The 14828-nt window shown below is 41.5% G+C and overlaps 1 protein-coding gene across 6 annotated transcripts in view; it reads left to right on the forward strand.

Annotated features, from left to right (window-relative positions):
- The window catches only part of NCOA1 (nuclear receptor coactivator 1), a 295660-nt gene extending 283481 nt beyond the window's left edge, over positions 1-12179 (forward strand). For 5 of the 6 annotated variants that reach the window (XM_063300594.1, XM_063300586.1, XM_063300603.1 and 2 more), the window contains 5 exons: positions 2362-2764; positions 3503-3677; positions 4325-4508; positions 6133-6219; positions 10676-12179. In XM_063300594.1, the coding sequence (XP_063156664.1) occupies positions 2362-2764; positions 3503-3677; positions 4325-4508; positions 6133-6219; positions 10676-10843 (1017 nt within the window). In that variant the 3' untranslated portion in view covers positions 10844-12179. Of the gene's footprint in view, positions 1-2361; positions 2765-3502; positions 3678-4324; positions 4509-6132; positions 6220-10522; positions 10580-10675 lie in introns of all 6 variants that reach the window. The other variant, XM_063300632.1, reaches the window with a different exon arrangement.
- Positions 12180-14828: the final 2649 nt, after the last annotated feature.

Genomic DNA, 14828 nt, shown 5'->3' on the forward strand with positions numbered 1-14828 from the left:
AGAAGATCTGTTCCAAGTAGAACTACCGTATATTGTAGAGTTCAACAGATGAAAGCAGACTTTGAGATCTGTGTGATGCAGCAAGACTTTTTAAAGTATTCATCCTAGCAGGACAGTCAGAGGGATAGAAATATCCTTTGATTTTTGGCTTCAAGCAACAAAGTATCTTTGTCACTAGGTAAAAGGAGACCTGAATGCAAACATACTATCAGAGATAGTGGTACCTTCTACCAAAAGTGGCCTATATAAAATGGTAATCATATTTTACCGCCAGAGGCAAGCCTCCATATGAAGTTACTCTAATAGCCCAGTACTAAAAATTAATAATGAATTTAAAAAATGGGCTAGTTGAGAATGAAAGCCTATCTGATAGTTCAAATGGGTCAACCAGATGCCAACAGGAAGCCTATTAACAGGACGGGAGTGAAATAACATCACTATCCAGGTTATGTCGCTCAGCATTTGGTAGTGAAAGTCATATATAACCACCATAATCAGTAACCTTTACAGTATTCTCTGAATTTATCTAATACTGCCATCACAATGAAAATCTTTGTGTTAGTCTATGGAAGAAAATGACATCGTTTTATTTTATCTATGCACAATGTAAGGAAGCATTTCCTTTTGTCTGTTGTGAATTTCCAGTCATTCAGCTATATTGAACGATCCCACATTCTAGAATTATGACAGAGGGGGAAAAAAAACCTTCTTTGTTTGCTATCTCTGCACTATGCATAATTTTAGACATCACTACCATAATCATTCCTTTAACTTACTTCTTTTATTAGCTATAGAGCCCCAAGCTTTATAATACCTCATGAGGATGTTTTCCAGTTTCTTGATTATTTAGGTTATTTTCTTCCACCTCTGATACCCTTTTTGAAATACAATGATCAGAACAGTACATGTTAACTCAAGTGTGGTTGTACTGTTTATTTGTAAAAAAGAGTGGGTGTCACCATCATCCTTATTTCACTGGGACATTTGTTTGGCTGCTCCTGAAAAGCAGAATCCCCAGTCTATCCTACCTCAGAGTCCTTGTTAGCAAAGTTTAAGACAAATTTCCCCAACCAGGTGCCTCCCACCCCCCACCCCCCTTATGCTGGGTTACTCTCTTGTCCCCAGTCAGTACAGCTGTTGCGGACATAGACGGAGGGCACCAGGCTAGTTCAGAAACTTGGGGAGATTTTCAAAGCAGGCTATTGGAGGAGAGACAGGCTTGAGAGCAATAAAACATTGGATTATAAAGGAATGAGTGGCCATAGTGATAGAGACCAAAAGCAGCTGTTCTTCTAGGCAAGCACTGGTAGAAGTAGGAACAGCTGATGCTTCTCCACTCCCTCTTTTTTCAAGCTAACAACTGCACTAAGAACCAGAAAGCTGGAATATTTGTTTGCAATTCTTTACATTAGAGCTGGACAAGAGAGATCCCTCTGGTTTGCAGTAAAGATCCTCTGAAATAACCCTTCCATGGGTTAGGTTCTTCAAATGATGAAGCATCAGAGCATTGTTCATATTTTTTTTCTTACCAGAGGAGGCTAAACTCCTGCTCCAGCATTTTACTCCAGTAACGAGATGTGTTGATCAACAGCTTGGGTCTGCCATTCTTGCTATTTTTCCAGATATTATTGGTTCATTTTTCCCAGTCTCCCTGAGAAGTTGCTGAAGTCTATAATAGATTAAATCTTCATGGGTATAGAGTTCAGTGACAGAATGAGCCTAATGGTATAAAGTAGCTTTTCGTAAACATCCTCAAGCAGAGCGTGATAGCAATTGCTGTTCCCTGTATTCCGTTTCCTGAACAGAGGTGCATTATCTCCATACCTGGAACCTCCATTTAACCATAGTGTTTAAGGACCATTGCTATCCCACTGTAGCAAACTCCAGGTAATTAAGTGGTCTAAAATAGTGCATGAACAAGTAAGAAATGGTGAATAAGTGAGAAAAAGAGCCATGGGGGAATATTTATACCTTTCGTCTGTACCTCCATAGTTTGGCTCACTTGGTTGAGCTGTTTTGATTATTCAGTGCAAGCGTCGGGTCCTAAAACAAGCATATATTCATACTAATGTTTTTATCAGTAGCTTTTCTTTTTTTTTTTTTGCTTCTACACACAAGGTAAGATGTGCTTTATCACTACTGTTGGCTCCCCTTTCTCTGCATTTTTGGATTAAGGGGGGTGAGAAATGGTGAGGAACTGGGTATTGAGGAATATGAATAATGAGAGCTTTGTGAAAGTTCCTTAACAAAATGCTTGATATGTCCAAGCTTTCGTGGGGGGGGGGGGGTGTTGTCTGGCTTTTCATCTGAATACCATCATCACTGTTGTGTTTTCTTCTTCCTCCTCCTCCTCCTCCTCAGCCCCCTCTGAATGCACAGATGTTGGCTCAGCGTCACCGTGAACTTTACAGCCAGCAGCATCGACAGAGGCAACTAATGCAGCAGAGAGCCATGCTGATGAGACAGCAGCAAAGCTTTGGGAACAACCTTCCTCCCTCAGCTGGGGTCCCTGTGCAGCTGGCGGCTGGGCGCCTCCCACAGGCTCCCCCACAGCAGTTCCCCTTCCCCCCCAACTATGGTACGAATCCAGGAAACCCCCCTACCTCCACCAGCCCTTTCTCGCAGTTGGCGCCGAACCCCGAAGTGGCATTGGCCAATCGTAGCAGCATGGTGAACAGAGGGATGATGGGAAGCGTCGGAGGACAGTTTGGCTCCAATATGAACCCACAGATACAACAGAACATATTCCAGTATTCCGGATCAGGTGTGTCCCAGGCGCCACCTTTTAAGGGAATTTTACTCCATTGTGACTTGCTGAATGGGCGAGAAGGTGGTAGTTCAGTCATTGGACACAACTTTGGAATGTGAGGATTCTGACATGTTCAGAGGCTGTTTCTGGCTAGAGATAGAAGAGTTTGTCCAGACCTTTGTACCTAATGTGCCTGCTCATTCCATGTTGTCTCTGGTGAAACACTTTTGGAATGTTTGTAGTACTTGATAGTCCTGCAGTACCCATTAGATGAGAAGTAACACTGAATTTAAAACAAGAATGTATAACTTAAAGCTGCATGCAGATCCCAAAATCATTTTGTGTGGTTTCCATGGCCACTCCAAAAAATGCAGTCTTAAACGTGACATGAGGGAGAAACATGAAATCTTATGAACTATACTTAATTTGGTTTACACTAAAGTAAATTTAAATCATTACATTTAATTAAAACCGACAGAGCACTCGAAAGCCAAATACAACCCTTTGTCTGAAAAGTTGTATATGTGTGATTCAAAAAGATGAGTATCTTCACCATCTCCAACCCACTACAAAATGACTGCATCCCCCAACCTCTTGTTAATGGGTAACTACTTCTGTATCATGCTGCAAGTTTAATCCAAGACTGATTTGAATAAATCAAGCATAAACGTATAAGTGAATGAAATAGCATAAAATCTTGTTGCCATCATCCTGTGAATTAATCCAGTTACCTTTTTTTGTTGTCGTTTTCAGGAATGGGTCAGCAAGGTGAGGCGGCTTTTGCCCCATCACTCAGTCCTAGTAGTCCCTTGATGTCCCCTCAGATCCCTCCATCTCAGAGCCCCATGCTCCAGTCTGCCCCACCCACACCCGGGTATCAGTCACCTGATATGAAGACCTGGCAGCAAGGAACCATGGGAAACAACAAGTAAGCCTAATTTTCAAATACAGATGCTCCATAGTTTAACCTTTGAATACCAACACTTAGCAAAGCTTTTTTGGTATTTTTTTGACCAGACACCCCTGCCTGGTCAACAGTTAGACTACTCAAAGTTTGCATTGCGTATGTAAGGTGATGAACTACCTTGATGCTCCATTCCCCGGAGCACACAGTTGCACAGTCTTGAATCCTGTAAGCAGCTAAACTTCCGTCCACATAATTTTTGCTTCTTAGTTGGTTGGTATCCTGGTAATTCTCCAAACATTTTTTGGGTTGGACTGGTCAGATTGCTGTTACTAACATTTTCTGAATGGCATTACATAATTCACAAATGGTTTTCCTCTCTCCTTTTCTCTCTCCATCCTTTTTAACAATCTTTTATTTATTCATGTTAGGAAAACACTTTAAATCAGCATTTCAGCTAGATTCTAACAAGTCTGTTTTGGACGGACCTGCCAGTTTTGTTCTTCTGAACTGATACAGAAGGAATCTTTCAGGGGCTCTGCATAAATCTGAGAATAATATGAGAGTGTAATTTGTCTGCTGAACATGTTAACGTGGTTTTGAAGCTGAGCTGCTTCAGAATGAAGCCTATCCCTACGTGTAATTCCTGTTCCTCATTCTTTCAAATGCAGTGTATATGGCCAAGCTGGGCAGACCCAGCCCCCCTCAGCTCAGCAGGGAATGTACAACAACATGAGCATCACAGTCTCCATGGCTGGAGGAAATGCCAGTGCCCAGAATATGAACCCAATGGCTGGGCAAATGCCAATGAACTCATTGCAGATGCCTGGCATGAACCAGCTGTGCTCTGAGCAGGTCAGTGTACCCAGATGCGTCCCCCTTCTTCTCCTGTGGACTTAGCCAAATAGTTCTCCCAATATGTTGATGTTTTTTTCTATAAATAAAGAACATGAGTATCACACTAAAGTGCTCACATTTGATTTGCCCCAAGGTCAGAACTCCACTTTCAGCAAGAAAGAAGCCCCAGCAAACAGTGACTATTGCAGTGTCAGGCCTGTGCATTCTTGCAGATTAGATGCTTGGGGGTAAACTGAATAACTGACAAATAGCAGCAAAGCAAGAGAAGAGCCGTTTTTCCTCTTCCACCAAGAGGGAGGAAACTGCTGGGAGACTGGAGAGAAGTGGAAGGCCAGAAGAAATGCTAAACACTCTTCCCTATTAGGGTGACCAGATGTCCCATTTTGGGGGGAGACATCTTAAATGGCAGGCCCACCTCCTCAAATCAGGAAAATGTGCTGGTCTCCAGAAACCCATCCTGTTGGCCAACACAAGCAGCAGCAGGCTTGAGTGGTGGGAGTGGCAGTGTACTTGTATGGGTCACAGAATGGGAAACAATGTCCACATTTGCTGCTTATTGCACCTACATATCTCAGCTGCAAAAATCCAGATAACCATTAGATGGCAGCAGGGCTAGAGTTTTATCTGTTTGCTGTAATCTAGTGGTCATCTGGATGTTAGGGCCAGTCCAAGTAGGATAGTCCTAATTGCACCTACATAAGTATTTGAGGTTATAGATTAACTTTAATAAATATGTAAACATGTCTAGATTAATGTGTCCTGGTTTTTAGCCTTGGAAATCTGATCACTGTACCCATTTCTGTCTCCTATTCCTTACTGTAGTGTTTTTAGATGTTCAAGACATCAGATCCAGTTCTGCTGCCAAGTATTTAGTAGATTCCAAGATAATATGACATGATTGTTCCATGTTCTAAGGTTTTTCAGCTTTTGCCTCATAGCAGATCTTAGTCTAGGGGTGAGGGCAGAAAAAGCTCAGTTTACATATTTGGAATTCGGGAGTTCACATTTGAGGTTTTAAGGTGCTCTTGGTCTTGTCAGGCTTGCAAAGCAAATGTAGAATCTGCCCAGCAGATCCACTCTCTGCATGCTTCCGTTTCGTATTCAGCACACAAAGACATAGATATAAACAGCGAGGAGGAAGTGCTTGAGCTATTTAACCTCCTGTGCAAAAATGCTTTTGGGGTCAACCAAAGTCTTCCAGGCTGTTTCCTCTCCATTTTGTTTTGCCGTATTTTAATAATTTTTGTAAGCTGCTTAGAGTTGGCCAGTTTGAAGGGGCATAAAATCTACATAATAAATACATGAGTAAGCTTCTCAGAGCTGAGGTGCGGATTGTATTTAAAACAGGAACCAATCAGAACAGCCTGACCAAGGGATCTCTTTTTCACTGAGTTATCAAGCACTGTCCAACTTCTCTTTTCTGTCCAGACACCATATGCAAAGCTTTCCACAAGCCATGGAAAGCAGATGCTTGTAGTGAATTGGTCACTTTAGATGACATCTGCATCTCCCTTTGATTTTAGCTTTTCATTTGTCTCCCTCCTCCTGTGACAAGGCTATCCAACAATTTCTAATTTCTCATCTTGTGCTGATGACTTGTTGTTGTTGATGTTGCTTTCAGGTAAACGATCCATCTCTCAGACCCACAGGCCTTTATTGCAACCAGCTTTCCTCTGATCTTTTGAAAACAGAAGCAGATGGAGCACAGGTCAGTAAGACATTCCTAAGGCAGAACTCTGTTGGGAAAGTTTAGAATGGTTGCCTTGTATTGCCTCTGAGAATATTCTCAGAGAGGCAGTAGGATTCTGGTCACAAACAACAGAGCCAGTTCAGTTCCAAGAAGCTTCCCAAAGGCTGCCTAGCTTAGAATTGCATTGATTGGAAGTGGGCATCCTTTACACATTCTTGGATTTGCATTGTGGCATACTGGCAAGCAGTTTGTTTATTTTCATTTAATGTTGCGTGATAATTCTGTGTTCGAGCCCCTGCAAATTTCCATGATAGCATAGGTGATAGAAGCAATGCAAAAACCTAACCCAGTAAGATTCTTCTGATTTTTCAGACAGTGGTTCTGTGCTAGCTACTTTGCACCTTGTCCTGCTATATGGCTTCAGAGCTGCTCTCTGTAGAAGAGGGGCATACTGATTTTATTTTTAGTAATTTTTGTAACCAGCAAATTTCTGTTTCCTGTTTTGCAAAATCAGACATGCCCTTTCTAAATCTCAGGAAAATAAAAACAAAGCCCTTTATCTTGGCTATAAATCTGGCTTATGATACATCAGGACACAAGAATTGTTCTTAGCAGAACAAGTGATGTTGGAGAGCCTATAAGAGGTAAAAGCTAAAACTGGATCTGTACTCTTGAGTCAGGCAGACCTACCAGTTTCTCTAAGGTCACTAGAATCAATAGTTCTTACCAGTAATAGCAAATGCAATAAATGATGAAAACTGATAGCTATAAGTGCAATGCCACCTAAAATTCTCGTTTATAACACTCTAAAATTTAATTTGAGTTTTTGTTTCATCCTGAACTCAAAACACAGTCAGCACTAAGTAAGCCTAGCCGAGGAGAGCATTCTGGAGATAAGGGACTGCAGCAGAGAAGGCCATCAATCTTAGACAACGCAGAAGCCTGCAGAACAGTCTCTGGTGAGGATCTTAACATCTGAGCAGAGGGACTTGGTCAGAAGGAAAACTTCAAAGATCAGAAGCTTGGAAGTTGGTGCTGCTCTTGGAGACTGGGATTAGCTCCATGTGCCCAATCTCCATTAGTAATCCTGCTGTCATTTTGCACTAACTGCAATTTCCTACTGTCTTCAGGAGTGATCATACCAAACAACATTATGCAATAATCTAACTAATATGTAGGTATCTGTGGTAAAGCTACTGAAAAACCAGCATAAGCTTAAGCATAATTAAAATGACAGGTAGATCTTCTGGTTGAAAACTGTTCCTTACTGAAGGAATGAAACACACCCCATTTTCCAGGATAGATGCTCTGTTGACCAACAGTAAGTTCTATTTTGCCAAGATTGAGGTTCAGTTTATTAGCCTTCATGTATCTATTATGAAACCCAGATTACCAGTTCAGCACTTCCATGGCATCACCTACACTTGATGAAAAGGAAAACAAGAATCACATTTCATGTCTCCAAATGGCATTTCCTTCTTGGCTTTCTTCCAGCATAAGAACAGATAAAGCAGTTTTAGGCAGCAACCAAACTGAAATGGATCTCAAAATTCTAGCTGCTGCTTCTTAAGAGAAGGGCCAAATTGTCAGATATAAAAGTGGAAGGAAAATTATCAGATCTTTGAATAATGGTTTATTAGAAGTTCTATTTTAAAACCAATCCTTGCCATCATATTTTAAATGAATTAATAATCCAAATATTTTTTTAAAAATGTTTTTTCATGGAATTGATTTGACCAACTGACATTTTTTATGAGTGGGGTTTTTTTTAAAAGAATGATTTTTCAGAGTTCTTTTGTGGCTTAAAAACAATATAAGACAGCCTTTCCCAACTTGATGGCTCCCTGTTGCTTGGAAGTTCTAATTACAAGATTCCTGTACAACACCAGGTTGGAAAAAGCTAGTGTAAGCAAGTCGTAAAGTTATCAGATACCCTTATCATCTTCAGCAAGATTCAACACAATCTGCTGAGCTAACTAGTCCTTTATCATGACTACTTGAAGCATCCACTATGATATTAGTTTGTTTTTTTGCAATTTGAAGTCTTTTCAGGAATTCAGTATTTAAAGGTGTTTCTTCAGTATACTTAGTATTAAATAGCAGAGACGTGCAGAGATTGCACAAAAAATGACATATTCTAATTTTCCTAGTGCATACAAGCATGCTATTTTATAATCAATAGTTGAGTTCACATATCAACTGTAACATAATGCAGTTAATTTGATTTTGGTGTCGCACATGGTATGAATCTAGCCAGTTTCTTGGCATATTGCTGTTCCAAACACATGGAGATTCTTCACTAAAGTCTAAGGAAGAAAGTAAAGCCCTACATAAAGACACAGCAGGTTAAGAAAAACTGCTTCTGAGTCCATGGAACTCTTTTGTATTTCAATAATGGATGAAAAATGGTAAACTTTCATCTTGATGTTTATTATATTACCTGTTTATTCTTTATGCAAAGAGTTGGTGCTGTCTAAGCCCATCTGAAGCAAATGGGCAGGGTGTCGAAGCGTAATGGCATGTGACAATCACAACTACTATAACTACTCCTTCGTTCATCTGTTTGACACTTCCACAAATGATCCCAAAAGTTTTTTTTGTTTGTTTGACAACCTCTATATGCCAGAGTTTCAACTTATGAGGAATAATGCTTGCATAGACATATGGGTCTGTGAGGTTAATTTGTGACCAAGAATGGGATCAGAGAAGTAACACTAGCAATGCTCCAAATTATGCAGGCTCCCTGTTCAGGCACACCTATAAATTGAAAAGTACTTTTATCAGTACTGTTTAAAAAATAATCTTTCATAACTTGGTGCCCTCCAAAAATAGTATGCTGTTAACAGTTATGGGAATTATAATTATAATATAATTATAAACATACCAGTTGGGGGAGACTTTTTATTAAAACTGAGAGGCTTTCAAGGCTCTTGGGAGGAAGAGAAGGATACTGTACTGTATAAACAGTAAAACACAATAATCCCCCAAATTATAAAATCCAGAATGGGGGGCTGCAGCCAGGAGGACCTGCCTTTAACATCCTTTCTCCTAACATCCCGGAGGGTTCATTGCAGGGTACCCTTTTGGCTAGTTCCAATTAGATGAGTATTGTCATGAGCACTGATGAGCAGGAGGGGGCCCCTATCCAGGGGGGAAAACGCATGCGGAGTAGCGAGGAATTGAGCAGTCATTCAGAGAGAGACAGAACTTGACTTTTGGGGTTTATCTGTCTGGGTTTTCTCACGCTTCTTCAGTTTGTTAGGATTTTCTGTCTAATGTTGCAGTAATAAAACACTAGAGTCCTATTCCTCGTCTCAGCGTGGTTCCTGCTTGTTAGGATAGGTATATTGTATTTGAAGCAGATATCTGTGTTTAGCTCCAGATGGAAATGCTTACTCTGGAAATAGACTTCAGATTTTAGCCTTTAATGTTTCCTTGCAGTGAAAACAGAATTTCAACAATGTGGACGCTCACGCTGACTTTGGAGCAGAAATGACATGTAGACAGTGAGGCAATGTATACATTCATTCATTTACCTGAAACATTTGTAAACTGCTTCCTATTTAAACAATTCTTGAAGCAGTTTACAATAAAAATTCAATAGTTAAAGCACATCTATTTAAAAATTAAGTTTATTTTGGAGGCAGTCAACGTTTGTAGATTTCTTCACAGGGAAGTTGCTAAATAGACAGCCTGTGGAAACAAATTTGCATGAGTTTGTATACATAGGCGAGCTTAGTGATAAATATTCTTCTTGCTGTCTGAACTAACTCCCAGGTATGGGCCTATTAGGTAGATTAGTCTGAATATAAAGATATTGGCCTACTTTTTAGATCTAAGGTACTCTAATTGAAACATTTTATACTCTTAAAATGTGCTAAATAAATGCTAACAATATGTTAATACCCATGTATACAGTTTCCAGGACTTGCATAATTTACGTATCTGAAGTATGAGCTTGCTTACAGCAGGTCTAAGTAACAATGAAATTGTATTTTAAAATGTTACAGCACGCCTAGACCATTTTTAATTTCATATACTCTTCTATATTACTGGCTACCACTTCTTGGCACTATTCCCCCATCTTCCCTTTATCCAGGATTCCCAAGATTGGTTGCCAGTCTCTCAACTCTGCATGTGTGCATCCATAGGCTTTCTGCAGCTTTGACTTGGAAGAATAGGTGACCACATTCTGTCCTCATCCCCCACCCCTGCAACAATCCTGGAACCTCCAGGGTAGCCCACCTTGTCTTGAATGCAAGAAGATGTGAACTTTTACCTAGCTCTGATCCAAATGAGTGCAGCGGTTTTCTTTTTGTAGGGCAAGAAGACAGAAGAGCCCTTCTCTGTGGTGACTACAGGCTAGAGGAATTCTCTAGTGAGTTTCCACTTCACCGTAGTTCCCAGTCCATCTGCCCGGGGGCCTTTTCCCAAGTGTGGCTAACAGCCTCTTCTCTCTCTTGTGTCCTGGCAGGTCCAGCAGGTCCAGGTGTTTGCTGATGTGCAGTGTACGGTCAACTTGGTGGGCGGAGACCCTTACCTGAACCAGCCTGGCCCCGTGGATACACAGAAAGGCGCCACAGCCTCCCAGACCCCACAAACCCAGCAGAAAAGCCTTCTTCAGCAGCTACTGACTGAATAACCCACTTTTCAAAGGAATGTGAAATTTAAATAATAAGACATACAGATATATATATATATAAAAATATATATGTATATTATATATTTTTCTGAGATTTTTGATATCTCAAAAACTTGCAGCCATTCTTCAGCTCTTGTAGTATATGGAGCAAAAAAAAAAACAACCCTCCTCCCCTTTTGTTTTTTTTAAAAAATGTTGGATTTCAGCAAAGTGACAAGACAGAACCATTGAGCCAAATTTTACAGATTATCCTTATTTTTATAATCAGTTGCTGGCTTCTTTTCCCAGAAGGAAATTACTGATAGGGCTGAGGGTGGGGGCGGGAAAACAAAAGGAAGGCATCTTGCTATGGGGAGGGGAAGAAGGAAAAGGAGCTGAAGTCTCAGTTTCAGCTGGATCTGTCACTGATTTGCATCTTCAGCAAAGCAGGAAACAGGCAAATAATTGTGCACGCTCATCTCTTCTTTGAGAAGGGATGTTCCTTAGCAGTTCTTAAAACATGTACGCCCTCGCTCACTGCTTGCCTCCCAATTTGTTTGTGCAGTCAGCTTTTCTTAGCAATTGTGAGTTTGTCAGTTTTAAAGAAAAATAATATTAATAATATTAATATTAATAATAATAATGAATATTTTGCCCCACCATTCTTTTTCATGTTTTATGCTGGTAAATAGACAGCCTCCTTAGCGACAAAGAGGCCTTTGTAGTATATGAACGACAGACTGAGTGGGAGTTCCTTTGAAAACTAATATAATTGTTGAAAATAAAACATGTAAGTCAGTTGGGGGATAATTGCAATATTTTTAAGGGGAGAGGAGGAGGTGGCTCTGAAAGCAATGCACCAAGTGCATCCATCCATTTCCATGGGATTTGTGAGAGAGATGCTGGGCCACACACAATTCTTGTCAAAATGAAATGGAGGAGGTGCAGCAGAAGTTCAAGTAGTAGTTCTGGCCACTATTGTAGATTTTTTTTTTAAAAAAAGTGATTCAAATTGAGCAGTCAGCACTTCTGCTTTGATTCTGTTTAACAGCCAAGGTAGCTTAAAACTATTTAAAATAATACGGATTATGATTATAATAAAAAGGCGCTTCTCTGTGGAATGGGAGACAAGTTAATACTTTTTCCCCCTCAGGCCTTTTAATGTAAATAGCTCAGACTTCTTGTATAAATTGGTTTCTTTCTCTTTTTAGTTGGGGGTTGCTCATAAATAGCATTGCTTTTGGAAGGGGTGGGGGGACTTCTTTCTTTTCTCTGAAATTTTGTTGATGTGTGAAAACAAAACCGTGTAGCTTTTGTTAAATGAATTTGCAAGAGTTTAAAACACAAAGAGACAAAACCAGTGGCTGATGTTGCATTATTGCTTTGAAAAAAGGGTGTAGACTTATATTTATCACAGTCTGGAAGAGAAACAGCTTCATGAGAGGAAAGGACTGATGATAAAAGCGAGCCTGCTCAACAGCTGGCTTGACCATCAGGGTCTAACAGTAGTTCAAGGCATCTCTAAGGTCTAAGATCTGCCCTACTTGGTGGCATTCTAAAGTTCAGATTTTCTCTTAGTTTTACCCACATTTATTTATTATTTATTATTCAAATTTCTATCACCACCCATCTCCCCCACAACAGAGGGACTCTGGGTGGTTTACAACCAAATTAACCATTTAAAACCATCAACACATAATTTACAAAACAGACAACTGACATAATAAAATAAATAGATATAAATAGATACTAAATCCAAGTGGCAAAGATGATATTCAGTAGGGAGGCCTCTACAGCACCCCCAGGAAGATCTATTGCCCTCCCCATCTCAGGCGAGGCGGCAGAACCAGGTTTTCGGATTCTTCCGGAAGGCCGGGAGCAAAGGGGCCCGCCTCACCTCTGGGGGCAGAATGTTCCAAAGAGCGGGCACCACTGCAGAGAAGGCCCGCCTCCTGGACCCCAAGTAAAATTCCCTCACTGCCGGGGTCTGTAGCATGCCCTTTCTGCATGATTGGGTGGGACGGGTTGATGTTATGGGGATGAGATGGTCCCTCAGGTAACCTGGCCCCATGCCATGTAGGGTTTTGAAGGTCATAACCAACACCTTGAATTGGATCCGGAAGCAAACTGGCACCCAGTGCAGCTCACGCAGTAGTGGTGTCCAATATGCCGATCTTGGGGCATCTATAACTGCTTGTGCGGCTGCATTCTGGACCAGGTGTAGCTTCCAGATACTCTTCAAGGGTAGCCCCATGTAGAGCATATTGCAGCAGTCTATATGGGAGATGACCAAGGCATGAGTGACTGTTCGGAGGGCATTTCAATCCAGGAAAGGGCATAACTGGCACACAACACGAAGTTCTGCAAAGGCTCTCTTGGCCCCACCTGCCACCTGCTCTTCAAGCAGGAGTCGTGAGTCCAGGTGGTCTGAATGGGGCAGTGCAACCCCATCCAGAACTAAAGATGACAACTTCCTGGATATGGAGGAGCCGTCAACCCACAGCCACTCCGTCTTACCAGGGATCAGCTGAAGCCTGTTGTTCCCCATCACAACCCCACAGCCCCCAGGCACTGAGGAGCAGTCATCGCATCACTTACCTCACCCAGGAAGGATATATATAATTGATTATCATCAGCATATTGATGATACCTCATCCCATGGTGATGGATGATCTCACCCAGTGGCTTCATGTAGATGTTAAATAGGAGAGGAGAGAGAACCGAACCCTGCAGCACCCCACAAAAAAAGGGTTGAGGGTTGGATCTCTCTTCTTCTATCACCAGTGATTGGGACCAGCCCTGGAGAAAGGTGAACCAGTGTAAAACCACGCCACCCACCCCCAACTCCCTGAGCCGACCCAAAAGGATACCATGGTCAATGGTATCGAAAGCCCCTGAGAGGTCAAGAAGAGCCAGGATGGATGCACTCCCTCCATCCCACTCCTGCCAGAGATCATAAGTGCAACCAATGCAGTCTCTGTCCCGTATCCCGGCCTGAAACCTGACTGGAAGGGGTCTAGTTAATCCGTTTCATCCAGAATCCTCTGGAGTTGTAACACCACCACTTTCTCAACCACCTTCCCCAAGAAGGGGAGGTGGGAGACAGGACAAAAATTGTCCAACAGAGTAGGGTCCAGTGATGGTTTCTTGAGGAGGGGGTGTGCCAGAGCCTCCTTGAAGGCAGCTGGAACCACCTCCTCTCTCAAGGATGTATTAACCATTGCCTGGACCCAGCCACACGCCACCTCCCGGGCTGCCTTCACCAGCCAGGAGGGGCATGGGTCTAAATGGCATGTCGTGGCCTTTACAATGCAGAGGATCCTGTCCACTTCCTCAGGTCCAACAGGATCAAACTGTTCCCAGATAAGGGGGTAAGTCTGTTCCCTCAGCATCTCCACAGACCACATAGTTTTTTAAAAATAAAAACGAGGATAATGTTCACTGCTTAGACCTGAACTAAATACTAAAGTCCAGCATGCTATGTTCCCACTTTTTATGACAACATTCCATGCTCTAATCACACAAGGGCTTGGTTTTACAGAAATTCCAGCATCAAGATGAAGTAACGTGAAAGGATTAAATATATTCATCCCACTGAACACGCCTCAATAGTACAGCACTCAGCCAATCTTGATCGATCTTTAAAAAGCTAAGCAGGATTAGATCTAGTTATTACTCAGACAGGATATCAAGAAATTGAAAGGATGTAAGTTAGACTAGGAAGTTGGAAAAAAAATCTCAAAAAGTGGCAACAGAAAACCACTTAAACATAAGTGTGTACTTTTCATAATTGGGAGAAGAACTCAAGTTGAGACTTTTTTTTTTTTAGTAAACAACCAGGTACCCAAACTGGAAGAGACTAGTAACTAGCTAGGCCTGATCTATTCTTTAGGAATTATGGTTTCTAACCAGGTCAGTTTGGAGGAATGTATTGGCTCATCTATTGTCATCCACAGTATCACACGTTTGTGCCTTTCCAGAAATAGGAGAGACTGGAAACAAAGCA

Source organism: Candoia aspera, chromosome 1, assembly GCF_035149785.1.
Source record: "Candoia aspera isolate rCanAsp1 chromosome 1, rCanAsp1.hap2, whole genome shotgun sequence".
NCBI lineage: Eukaryota > Metazoa > Chordata > Lepidosauria > Squamata > Boidae > Candoia > Candoia aspera.